This window comes from Myotis davidii, unplaced genomic scaffold, assembly GCF_000327345.1.
Source record: "Myotis davidii unplaced genomic scaffold, ASM32734v1 scaffold238, whole genome shotgun sequence".
NCBI lineage: Eukaryota > Metazoa > Chordata > Mammalia > Chiroptera > Vespertilionidae > Myotis > Myotis davidii.
The window spans coordinates 7,078,021-7,091,553 of NW_006293779.1; the positions used below are offsets into that span (position 1 = coordinate 7,078,021).

At 46.3% G+C, this 13,533-nt stretch overlaps 1 protein-coding gene across 1 annotated transcript in view; it reads left to right on the forward strand.

Moving 5' to 3' along the window:
- ITSN2 (intersectin 2) overlaps positions 1-13,533 on the forward strand; it is an 83,540-nt gene that overhangs the window by 62,079 nt on the left and 7,928 nt on the right. Inside the window, exons 29-32 of the mRNA XM_006767595.2 lie at positions 7,889-8,010; positions 9,185-9,291; positions 10,357-10,540; positions 13,512-13,531. Of these exons, the coding sequence (XP_006767658.1) occupies positions 7,889-8,010; positions 9,185-9,291; positions 10,357-10,540; positions 13,512-13,531 (433 nt within the window). The remainder of the gene's footprint in view (positions 1-7,888; positions 8,011-9,184; positions 9,292-10,356; positions 10,541-13,511; positions 13,532-13,533) is intronic.

The window sequence follows — 13,533 nt, forward strand, 5'->3', positions numbered from 1 at the left end:
TCACATTGGATAAGGGGTATTAGAAGAGGAAAAAAGAGTAACACATGTAGAAATCGGAACTTGTAAAATAGACCATGGAGTAAAGAAAAAAAGAAAACAAAATGAGTAAGTATGTAGGGTCTTAGAAAAATAAAGCAGGCTAGGGAAAGGGAACGCTGGGGAGGGTGGGTCCTGACACCATCTTACACAGACCCATGAAACCTGTTGTGACTTTTGTTAATGAAGCCTCCCCTGCCGCTCCTTTATATTTTGTATGTGTCGCTTTTCCCAGCCCTGCTCACATTTCTGTAACTTTATGCATTAGGTGTCTTTGTAAACAGCATCTGGCTGAAGGTTTCTGTTCAATCTAGAACAAGCATGTCAAACTCACAGGCTCACATGGGCCAAATAAACAAGGTGTAAGTTTATGTGGGCCAGAAAAAAACCAAAGGCTTCAATTTTCATAGAAACATAGGTTTATTTCGATAGAGACATGCTGAATGCAAAGGGCTGAAATAAATGAGTCATCGTTAACATAAAATAATAGATCATTTGAATAGAAATTAATATTTTTTCTTGAACATTAACTTACCAGACACTGAATAACTGCACACTTTAATCAGTGTAATGCAAATAAAGCTATTTTTACTGTTCTCTAAAAGCAAAATATTTCCTGTTGCACACACCAAACAAGTCAGTACAAGGCTAATGACATGGCAATCGGCTGTTAAAATATTCGCTGCTAGTATTAGTGGAGAGAAATGATACGCCTGAGCATAAGGCGTGTAAGGGAAATGAAGGCAACACGATTATAGTAATCAGTCATTAGCAAACGTGTAGTTTGTTATTAATAATTATGTATAACAGTATTATAAAAATTAAGTTACGAAATTTTTATTAAAATGTTTCTTACATACCGTTATATTGGCTGGACTGCAAAAATATTCATTGTGGGCCGCATGTGGCCTGCAGGCCGCGAGTTTGCCATGCTTGATCTAGAACAGTGGTTCTCAACCTTCCTAATGCCGCGACCCTTTAATACAGTTCCTCATGTTGTGGTGACCCCCAACTTCATTGTTACAAATTGGACATAATTAAAGCATAGTGATTAATCACAAAAACAATATGTAATTATATATGTGTTTTCCGATGGTCTTAGGCGACCCCTGTGAAAGGGTCGTTAGACCCCCAAAGGGGGCGCAACCCACAGGTTGAGAACCGCTGATCTAGAACCTCTTTCAACTAGCAGATTTAAACTATTTATTTTACAGAAATATTTACTACTTTTATTTATATTACCTTATTGTATATTTTGTTTATCATGCATATTCTTTGCTTTTTTTTCAAAATTCACCTTGAATTTATACCAACCTAGTCATTATTATTATTTTATACTGTCAATAATTGTTTTGATTTTTCATATATTTGCTACTTTTACTGTTCACCATTCCTTTTCCTTTTTTTAAAAACCATTCCTTATATTTCTTTTTTTTCCTTCTTATTCAGTTTCCTTCTTCCCAAAATGCAATTTGTAATAGTTCCTTTAGTCACAGCTATAAGTGGTAAATGCTCTCAGACTTCACCTGGAAATGTCTTTATTCCTCTCTCATCCATGATAGTCTAATTAGGATTCTAATTTGACAGGTTTTCTTTCTCAACATCCCCTATTGTTGGCTCAAGAAATGAGCAACCATTCTGATTGTTGTTCCTGTGTAGTTATTTTGCTTTTGCTTTCTGTTTTAATTTTTTGTTCCTCAGTGTTTTGCAGTCTAAGGATCCCCACCACCAAAATCAGGAGTCATTGTTCCTCTTAAATCTGTGGAGTTATACCTTTCATCAGTTCTAGAACGTTCTCAACCATTGTAATTCAGTATGACCTCTTCCCATTCTTTCTATCCTCCCATTCTAGATTCCTATTAGATTTTGTTGGGCCTTGTTATTCTGTCCTGTGTGTGTGTGTGTGTGCGCGCGCGCGTGCGTGTGTGTAATCTTAAAGATAGAAAGGGAGAGAAACATCGATGTGAGAGATAAACATCAATCAATTGCCTTCTGCATGTGTCCTGACCTGGGATTGAATTTGCCACCTTTTGGTGTGTGGGACGACACTCCAATCAACTGAGCCACACCAGCCAGGGATGTCCTCTGTTTTATGTTTTCTGTATTTTAATCTGTTTTGTTTTCTATCCTTTTGTCTGAGTAATTTCTTCAGCTCTGTTTTCAGATTTACTCATTCTTCAGATGTGTTGGATCTATTAGTTTATTATTTCCATGATAATGTTTGCCATATTCATTCATTTCTTTTTCAAATCTGCCTGTTCCTTTTATTGAATCTGCTTAGGGTTTCCAGGCCCTTCGCATATGTCTTGGGTTATTTTAAACATACATATTTTACATTTTTTATTCTATATTTTGTTCTATATCTTATGTTCTTGGGGTTCTGATCCTCATTTTTTTATTTATGGTGGATCATTTGTTGTTTTTTGTAATTTTTAATTTTAACTCACCTTTAGTGAGACGGTTTTTCTGTGTAAATCCTGCGTGACCAAGGCTGTGAGAGCAGTTGTATGTTTTCTTTAGCCAAGCACCTAAGCGTATCACCAATTTTTGTGTTAACAAAGTTCCCAATCTGAAGTGTGGAAAGAGAAGAAACTTTATTCGAATGAACAGTTTGCAAACTAGAGGAATGCAACCTCCAGGGAAATTGAAAGTGCACTTCCCCAAGATGAAGGGAACAGGTGCTTTTTAGAGAGAAAGTTCCCACCTTGTTTCCTGATTGGTCCATTTTGATGCAAATGAGGAATCAAAATACCACAATTCTGGTAGTTCCAAAAAGCATGGTTCTGATTGGTTGGAATCATGCATTCTGATTGGTCAGTGTAGATGCAAATGAGGGTATTGCCACACAGTTCCCATTGGATGGGCAGATCTCAGAGCCCACTGGTCAAGAGAGGATACTGGGAAGTCCTTTATAACAGTTGGCGCAGACAGCAAGAGCACAGTGCGGGAGGCCAAGCGTTCAGCCCATAGCTTTTCCCTGAAATGCAGTGTGGTGAGTGGCCTCTACCAGCAGTGGCTGCTAGACCCTCGTTAGGAATTTGTGTGCAGTTGACCACGAGCTGTCCTTGGGAGATATATTCCTTCTCCAGGTCCACATGTGTTGATTCATCAGTGAAGGACTTCTTCAACTTCAAACTTGTGTGAGATGCAAGCCCCGCATTTGTATTCTTTACCAAGCAGAGACTAAAAGCTTTCTTATAATCTGGCAAGAGATTTTTTTTTTCCCTAGTCTGCCCTGTAGTCTTCAGTCTCCTGCCGGAGTCTTCTCTCATTGGGCAAACACAGGCAGACACCAACTAAAGTAGAGCTTACAAAAGCAGCCTGGGGGTTGGCCTTTGTGCAGGAGCAGAGCAGGGGAAAGGTGAGAAGTGGATCTGGGGTAAATATTTCCTGACCTCTGCTAAGTTTGAAATAAAGGAACGGTGTTAGGCACAGTCCCTAACTGCATTGGGAAAGACAGGCATACCGACAGTATACAGATTTGCTACAATACAGGCTACATCTTGTGAAGTGTTAAAATACAGACACACACCAATTCCATCGAAACACAAAGGAGAGGCAGTCTGGGGTAAGAGAGACTGGATGAATAAGGTTTCCCCAAGGCAGGATCACGTGAGCCGCACCGTGACAGGTGGGTGAGATGGCTCTGTGCAGAGACTGTGTGTAAAGCACATCATGAGGTCGGGGCTCAGGCCAGGGTGGCTAAAAGGTGGTGGTGGCTGCACGGTGGAGACTCCGGCACCCCTGCCACCAAGCGAGGGCTTCCTCCTGCAAATATCCAGCCACCGAGCATTCTGTTTGGTCTGAACATAACAAAATAATGAGGAATGTTGCAGCTGGCTTGAGCTGTTCAATAAAAATATAATGTCAGTCACAAATGCAGCCCCAAATGTAATTTTAAAATTTCCAGCAGCCACACTAAAAAAAGTAAAAAGAAACATTAATGAAATTAATAATTTTTTCTTAACCCAGTATTATCCAAAATGTTAGCATTTCTATTTTTTAATATTTTTTTGCATTTAATTTTTTTCAATTACAGCTTACAGTCAGTAGTAGTTTGTATTGGTTTCAGGTGTACAGCATAGTGTTTAGACAGTTGTGTGCTGTACAGTGTGTGCCCCCTGATATTTCCAGGACCCGCCTGGCACCATACACGGTTATTACCATTGTACCGACTGTATTTCCTCTGCTGCAGTTTACATCCTGTGACTGTCTTGTAACTACCAATCTGTACTGTCCATCCCACAGGAACAGTTTAGCATGTGATCAGCTACTTTACACCCTGGGTTTTCTGTACGAGGTCTTTGCACTTGGCCTTTGTACGGGGCATTGTACATGGGCAGCATTTCTCTGTCTGGGCGGCCACAGTTCCAGTGCTCCGTAGTCCCATGTTGCTACGGCTGCCACATTGGACGGTGCAGGGACAGAGGATGGCGAAGGTGTATTCTGCCCACAAACCCTGACTCCTCCGTTCTCAAAAGGCACTTCCCCTCTCCTCCAAAATGAGGGAACCCTCTGGGTTCATCACACGACATGTTCCCGAGGGCAGGGCCCTCCCAGGGGAATCCCCAGGCTGCAGCATTGTCCGAGTTCATTGGACTCCCGGGAGAGCGGGGAGCCTGGAGGCAGCAGAGGCAAAGGCACAGAATGAAGCACCAAGCACCGTGGTGATGAGAGTCACAAAGGCTGGGGGCGGGACTCCTCCTGGGGTCAGTGTTGTGGGCAGGTGGAGGAGGTCACTGGATTTGGTAATGGCATGGTCATTGTTACCTTCACCAGAGCAGTGTCCATGGAGCAGGGGGACAGAAGCCAAAGTACTAGAAATTGGTAAAGTGACAGGGAGAGTTGGGGGGATTGGCTGTTCGGCTGTGAGACCAGAGAGAGGGTGCTTGAGGAGGGAGCGGGGTTGGAGGAAGGGTGCTTGTTTTAAACAGTGGGGTAGGAGGGACACTGAACCGCGCGTCTGGGCTAAGAAGGAACCCGTGGATACTGACCCTGGAATTGTGAGCATGGGGAAGGGTCCTGCAGGAGAGGGCCGGTTCAGGATGCTGGCTGGAGGGAGGAAATGACACAGTCTCATCCCTAGACACAGGAGGGAAATGCAGGGGCGCATGAGCACGGAGGGAAAGGGCATCTTCCCTATCATCTGCCGGAAGAACATCTGAAAGTGAAGGGCGGGGTCCGGATGGAAACTGGAACAGAGAATGACATGCAAAAGGGCCAGCTAGGGGTGGGGTACAAGATTGCCCCCGCAGTCACCCTGATAAAGTTAATGTCACATATGTCCCAGCCTTAGAAAGGGTAAAATATCTGAGACGTTCCCCATTATTCTGAGGTGCAGAACAGAGAGAAAGGCCGATGCTGGTGGGTTTTAATGTCATCGTTCCCCAAAGCTTGGCACACGTGTCCAGGTGGCACACAAGCAATGACATGCAGAACAGCACCCGAGAGGACTCACTGTAAAGGTCATTATTATCAGAGGAAACATAACCAGTGCATCCAATCCATGGCTCCCTAGACGTTTAACTCAACATGAGTACATTTAGAGCAGTGGTTCTCAACCTTCCTAATGGTACATTTAGAGCAGTGGTTCTCAACCTTAGTCCTAATGCAGCGACCCTTTAATTCAGTTCCTCATGTTGTGGTGACCCCAACCAAAAAATTATTTTCGTTGCTACTTCATAACTGTCATTTTGCTACTGTTATGAATCATAATGTAAATATCTGATATGCAGGATGTATTTTCATTGTTACAAAATGAACATAATTAAAGCATAGTGATTAATCACAAAACAATATGTATGTGTTTTCTGATGGTCTTAGGCGACCCCTGGGAAAGGGTCGTTCGACCCCCAAAGGGGTCACAGCCCACAGGTTGAGAACCGCTGATTTAGAGGAAATGGGTGAATGAATAACTAATAGTGGAGCTGGAACATGGGTGTGGCGGAATGCGCATGACTGAAACTTGTGAAATTCTAGTGTAAGAGAGGAGGTCGCCTTAGACTGTTCTGCTGGCTTAGACTGCTCTGCTGGCTTCCATCAGAATTGGCTGGCAACCCCCATCGGGGTCAGAAGCGCTCCGTCCCGTGTCAGTGCACGCCGTCTCCTTGTGACTGACAACCCGGTCTGACAGGCATGTGCCTGCCCTGCTGGTCCAGAACCTCAGTTGTTCCTGCGGTTCTCCCTGGTGGAACAGAATAAAATATGACCCTAGGGCCCTGGCCGGTTTGGCTTAGTGGATAGAGCGTCGGCCTGTGGACTCAAGGGTCCCAGGTTCGATTCTGGTCAGGGGCGTGTGCTATACGACCCTAGGAGAAGCTTGATGATTTTGAACATGACAGAGGCACTGTTTTCTTCTTGGTAGCACCAAGCCGGCCTTATTCAATTTTCATTTTACTGTGAGAGTACTTTTTTTTTAAAGCTGTTGGCAACATGTGCAGAAAATAGAACAGCTGCCTTCATTATAACTACCAGTAAGCCCCAATCTATACAAAGTATATAAATATTCACAGGCCACCAGAAAAAGAAAGCCCCTTTATTTTTTATTTTTTTAAATATATATATATATATATTATTATTATTTCAGAGAGGAATAGAGAGATAGAAACATCAATGATGACAGAGAATCATTGAACAGCTGCCTCCTGCATGCCCCCTACTGGGGACGGAGCCTGCATCCCAGGCAGATGCCCTTGACTGGAGGCCGACGCTCTATTCACTGAGCCAAACCGGCTAGGGCAAGAAAGCCCCTTTAAAAGCCCAGTCTGATCCTGGCATTTTCTGCCTCTGTGGCTTTGTCTGTTCATTCCCAGTGCTGGCCAACCACCTCCCTATGCGGTAAGGCTGCGTCTGTCCGGACGCTGCCCCTGTCCACCTGGGCACTGCCCGAGGCTGCCCCTTCCTCCCGCCGCCCTCCCTGATTGCCTCTCCTTCAGAGGTCACCCACGCCTCCTTCACTTTGTCTCTCCAGCTTTTAGACCTGCACCTCTTGCTGCTTAGTGCTGTAACTGTTGGCAACAACCTGCCTTTTCTTTCTGTCTGAGACCTGAGCTGTTTCCCCTGTCGCTGTGCACCAGCTGCTTACCGACTGGTTCTGGATTATGTCACTTCCCAGTCTGACATTTCGTTCAGCTCCCATGTGCCTGTAAATCGATCCACCTCTCACCCTGACGTGAGGCAGCTCGTGTGAATCCCAGACCACCAGTCCTCGTGGGTTAAGTGGTCTTGTTGGGAACCGGTGGCTGCTGGGAGCTGTAGGTTTCCTGACGTAGCACTTGACTTTGAGAAAGCTACAGAAATGTTTCTCAAACATGTTTTAAGCCGCAGCTCACAGTAGGAAATACATTTTACATCCCCACATATGTACCTACCTAACATTTTTCAGAGAACAGTGCTTGCACGTGACAGCTTCTATTTACAAAACTAGCCGGAAATCATGACCGGTGGGGAGCTCATGACCTGTGGCTTGACAAACACTGGTCTGAAGCATGTGAGTCATTTAACCATTTCAATATCTTTGAAAATGTCTTGAGACGGTGAGACTGGCATAGCGTCTTCACAAGCTCAGCCCACTGCTGATCTCTCTGAGATTTTTGTTTAAATCCTTCATCCTGTCATTTCCTCTTTGGAAAGGAAATTGACGTGTTATAGGTGTTGCTGATTCGCTGCGTGGGAGCCCCGAGTGGTCATTGTCCGCCGGTGTGCGCTGCCCGCGAAAGGCCCGGGCTGTTTGGAAAGCTGTGTAGTTCCTGCGAGGCAGCATTTGGAAACCCGGCGCAGCTGCTGGCGGATTTCGGTTTTCTGCAGAGAAGACTAAAGTACTATTCTCAAACGCTGCCCTGTGTTTCCACAGGGTGTGCCGATCTCCAAACCCTGGACACCATGCAGCCGATGGAGAGGAAGAGGCAGGGCTACATCCACGAGCTGATTCAGACTGAGGAGCGGTACGTGGACGACCTGCAGCTGGTCGTGGAGGTGAGGGCCCGGCTGGCCGGCTCTGGGAGCGGAGGGGTGGGGGCCTGTGAGTTCACAAGCAGTGACGGGAGGTCTCGCCCTCTCAAATGCTTTCCCTGCCCATTGGAGAGGGCTCGGATCTGAGGCCAACTTTTTCCCAGATTAGGTAATTCAGAGTGGGGAGAGAGAAAGAGAGAGAGAGAGAGAGAGAGAGAGAGAGAGAGAGAGAAGGGAGAGGCACTCAGGCGCCTCGGTTGGAGGTGGTAGAGGCCCATCTGGGAAGGACAGGGCACCGAGTAGGTGGGAGGGCACTAACTTTATTTACACCGCTGTTTTGACACCTGACATTGTCGTGAGCCCTGATATTCCCGGAGGAATTATTAAGCAGTGGGAGTGTTCCCCTCACATTTGTATCCGGTTGGAAAACCAGCGAGGGCCATATTGTAAAATATCTCCCAATTGCCATCTATTCACTGTGTGTGTTTGTGCCCGTTGAGGTCAGCAGCGGCCCCTATGCTGACAACGGCTGTTAGAGTAGTTCTTCAAGATGATGCGTGTTTGAGTAAATAGAGTGAGACTTTATAGTTTTGTTTCCATGGCTTTTAGTTCAATAAACCACCTAAGGAGACCAGTGGACCCCTCCTCCCCCAACACACACGCACAGGCTCAGCAGGTGCATCGTCTGCCTGGCCATGGCCCTCCTGGTAACAGCACGGAGCAGAAGCTGCAGCCTCCTGAGCCTGCCCCGCAGCAAGGCCTGCCTTCTCCTCCCTGTTTGCGTGGTTGTCAGTCTTGGGGGTGGCATAAGTCTTCGCTGTTTATTTTGCTGAACTTGGACAAACTGCTCAGGGAACACTGAGGGGCTCGGCCTGACAGCAGTCCTCCTGCACCAGCTCTGCAGGCTGTCGGCGCAGGTGCTGTGTGCAGGCGTTCCTTTCCCCTCCGCAGCGGCCAGGACAGAGTGAGAGCCCCTCCTCCTGAGGAGGTGACCGGATTCAGCCCTTAGGATCCACCCCCATAGGAGCCCAAATGGCAGTCAGTAGGGAAGTCATAAAGGTTAACCATCATAAATACGTTTACTTAGGAAGACCATGATCTGATTAGCTTCAGTGTCTGAAGGTATTGTTTGATTTAGACCTCATAGGTTGTAAATTCACACTTCAGCTAACTTTTTTCTTTCGTGTTTAAAACTTAGGTTTTTCAGAAACGGATGGCAGAGTCAGGCTCTCTCACCGAAGGAGAAATGACCTCGATCTTCGTTAACTGGAAGGAGCTCATCATGTCCAACACGAAGCTGCTGAAGTGAGTGCAGAGCCTCACCCCTCGTGGCCACGACCCCCACTCGCCCCCAGGCCCCAGACTTGCACACGGAACTCCCCGCAGGGCCCCTTAGCGAAGGACCTTCCACTGTTCTCTGCTCTCTCGGGCTTTTCATTTTATTATTATGGTATGAAATGCCCTGTAACTATAACATACCTCATTATTAAAGTAAAGAAATATAACAAAGAAAAGACTTTGACTAGACCAAGACATTAAAGCATTAAACACACTGTATCAACATATACTTGACTCTGTATTGGGTGGAGCCAGAAGTGGCAGCTCCTGGCCCACACATAATTGGCCAATCGGGCAGCCCCTCGGCCCGTGTGGAATTCCACTCCTTGGGGTGGTTTTCCATCCCTGTGCCCGTGCGGACAGACTCCGGGGAGGAGGGTCAGAGGTCCCAGCTCTGGCTGCCTCCTCCCTCCTGGGGCCCAGCAGCTGTCCTGGGCAGAGGCTCCCTCCCCCTCCACACCTGGCCCTCTGGGCTCTTGCTCCCTTTTTCCCTAGAGCAGCGGTTCTCAACCTGTGGGTCGCGACCCCTTTGGCGGTCGAACGACCCTTTCACAGGGGTCGCCTAAGACCATCCTGCATATCAGATATTTACATGACGATTCATAACAGTAGCAACATGACAGTGATGAAGTAGCAACGAAAATAATTTTATGGTTGGGTCACAACATGAGGAACTGTATTTAAAGGGCCAGAAGGTTGAGAACCACTGCCCTAGAGCGTGAGAACAAGTTGGAATTTGTCAAAAGAAACTTTGCTAAGAAACTAAGGTGAAACCACAGCATTTCCAAAGGCATAGAAATGAGTCAGAAGAAACGCCCATGTGTACTGACCCCGTGTACTTATTCTTCTTTACTAACATTTCACCCGGGGTGGCTTAGCCAGCAGGGTTTTCTGGCCAAGCTGCCTCCTCCTCCTTCTGACTGTGCCCTCTGGGTGCCAGAGGCTTTCCCGGAACTCACTGGTTATCCCTACGTTAGGTCCTCACGGGACAGTCGCTCAGAAGCAGAAAGTGAGAGAGTGTGTTGGTTGCAGGGCCCTGCGGGTTCGGAAGAAGACCGGGGGCGAGAAGATGCCGGTGCAGATGATCGGGGACATCCTGGCGGCCGAGCTGTCCCACATGCAGGCCTACATCCGGTTCTGCAGCTGCCAGCTCAACGGAGCCACTCTCTTACAGCAGAAGACCGACGAGGACACGGACTTCAAAGAATTTTTAAAGGTAACACCATTCTGGGGACCATAACATGCCAGCCCGTTCTGAGGCGGAGGGGGGATCACAGTCACGGGGGTGAGGGGTATCCCCATGTTTTCCAAGGAGATACAAATATAGCAAATAACGTTCTGGTTGCTCTGTGTAGCCTTTCATCTTGAATTTATTTTTCTTGGCACTTGACCATGATTTTGCCCATCTTAATATAGCAGAGTGTTTTTTTAAGCCTGTTTACAAAACTCAGCTACTTTATCCCCCCAGATTCAGAATGTCACTTTCTTAATACTGTAAATTTAGTTTATTTATATTAGACCCATCTTATTCCAGAAAGAATATATAATAGCTTACTGAAGTGTATAAAATGTAACAAGATAAAATAAAACTTACAATGAGTGGATGAATAAGGAAGTGTGGACAAAAGGAAATGGTGATGCCAGGAATTAGGATCATACATAAAACGCATGTCTGTGACCCTATACATATACTGGACGTATACACAGATGTCATCAAACCTTGCAGAACAACTGGTTCCTGGTGCTGTGGCCATAACTTACAAGCAGGCAGCGCGTGAGCAGAGAGCCGCATGCACTCCGCACTGCACACGGTACAATGAGTCAGCGGCATCCCTGCAGTGACACAGCAGTGAGCAAAAGTGGGGCGGGGGTTATAACCCAATAGCTCTTACAATCTAGTTGTTAAAGTCATAATTTAAAAACAGTGAATAGAATTACATCATATGGAAAGAAGAGTCTATCACAACCAAAAAGGTTTATCCCAGGAGGCAAGAAAATATGCTTAGAACAAGAAAGGCTTCAGAATGGGACAGCGAGGTTGCCATCCCAGCCCCACCCACTGTCCAGTGGGTGACCCGTTAAGTCACTTAACGCCTGGTGCCTCTAGTCCCTTCACCTGTGAGCCAGGGATGACCAGATAATACCCTTCAATGCGATACACAGAGACCAGCCGCTGTAAGCACTCAGTAGATGCCAGTTCCATTGGCTTCCTGAGGATGAGCTCAGCGAAGCACTGAGGGTTCAGTGTAAGGCGCTGAGGACAGGTAAGGGGCTGCCTACAGATGAACTAGAAGAAACAGAAAGGAACCAAGTTTGTAGAAACAAGCATTGATCAGATTAGGTAAATGTAAAATTGTGAGTGCATCTGAATATTTTCATGTAATAATCAATAGTAAAATAAAAAATCGGACATTTACCTTCTAAAGCAGGGGTCCTCAACTACGGCCTGCGGGCCACATAGACATTTACCTTCTAAAGCAGGGGTCCTCAAACTACGGCCCGCGGGCCACATGCAAATACAAATATTGTATTTGTTCCCGTTTTGTTTTGTTTTACTTGAAAATAAGATATGTGCAGTGTGCATAGGAATTTGTTCATAGCTTTTTTTTTAACTATAGTCCGGCCCTCCAACGGTCTGAGGGACAGTGAACTGGCCCCCTGTTTAAAAAGTTTGAGGACCCCTGTTCCAAAGCATAGTAAAAGGTTAAAATGTTTGTTCAAACAGCAACGCAGATAGGATGTCAGTGTCATCACAAGTGTAAAAGTAATAAAAATAAATAAAAATAGCTTCTAGTCTTATATTGAAGTGCATAGTATTGATCACATTGAAAAGCAAAATGTGACCATAAGCTGTGTTCTGAAATGTTACTTTTGTAAAAAGAGTCAGAAAATATAGACATAAAAACCACAAAGTGGGTGAGGCTTGGCTCTTCGGTCGGGCTCTGTCCTTCGGGGCTCGGCTGCACCCATTCAGGATTCGGTTGGGCTCTGAAAACAAAAAACAAAAAAAAACACACCATGAAGATGCCTGTTTTAGCAACATTTATAAATATATTCAAAAACAAAGGGAGGGAGCAATTTCAATATCCCATAGTGGGGAATTCCAGGTAAACTATAGTAAATGTATTTTTCAGTCATTAGAAATGACGGTCCCAGCATTGAAGCTGCTATATACAGGCAAGGACCAGCTCTAGCAGGAGAAGCATGTAAGATGTGGTCCGTGGCCTCCTGGAGTTAACAGGCTAGGGGCGGAGCATGGAGACACCTCAGACATGATACCTCTATGTGTGACAACCCAGTCCAGGTGTGGCGTTCTGAAAGAGGTAGCCATGGGATATTATGGGGGCTCAAGAAGGACCCTTGAAATGGAAGGAAGGTGTCAAGAAAGGAGAAAGCCTGGACAAGAGAAGGCATAATCTGAGTTTTCAGAGAGGAGTATGAATTAGCCAAAGAGCAGAAGAATGAAGGGCCAGAACTAGCAAAGGTTAATGCATTCATTACCTGACACATAGTTAGGTGCTCAGTAAATGGTAGCACATGTTACTAATAAAATAGGGACAGTGGGCAGGCGTGGGGGTGGGGGGGGGCAATCAAGACCTACTTAGAAGAGAGATTGGCGTCAGTGGTGACTCCCAGGCATGGGGGAAGGTGGGTGGGTGGGTGTAGAATGGTGCTAGCAGCTCTAATAGGCATAGGGGTAGAAAGGAAGGCTTTTACGAGGGGAGATGAGGACTTGGTGTCGGGGTATGTTGAGGTATGGAGGGTCTTTAGGGCATCCAGGTGAGAAGGAGAGTAATGTGGTGAGTGCAGAGCTTCAGAGAGGGTCTAGGTTATGGACTCGGGTTCTCCACTGCCGCCGGGGAGGGACCTGGGGCGGCACCTACCGTTCAGAGTGGGTAGAGGAGAAGGGAGGTGACTGAGGTCAGTGGACTGGGAAGACAGCTGAGTGGTTTTGGAAGCAAGGGAAGGAGTGATTCGATCACACAGGCTGTCAGACACCTGTGAGAGGAACTGCGAAGCATCACTGGGTTGGGCACACGAGGTGAGATACTCCTGTGCTCATCTGAGTGCATCCTCATGGACCCTGAGTTTTTGAAAGGAATTAGAGGTCTAAAGGGTCAGGAGCACAGCGCTGTTTCCTTGCTCTCCCGGGCGGTGATTCCCCACGAGCCTCTCTTGTTTTGCAGAAGCTGGCGTCTGACCCGCGGT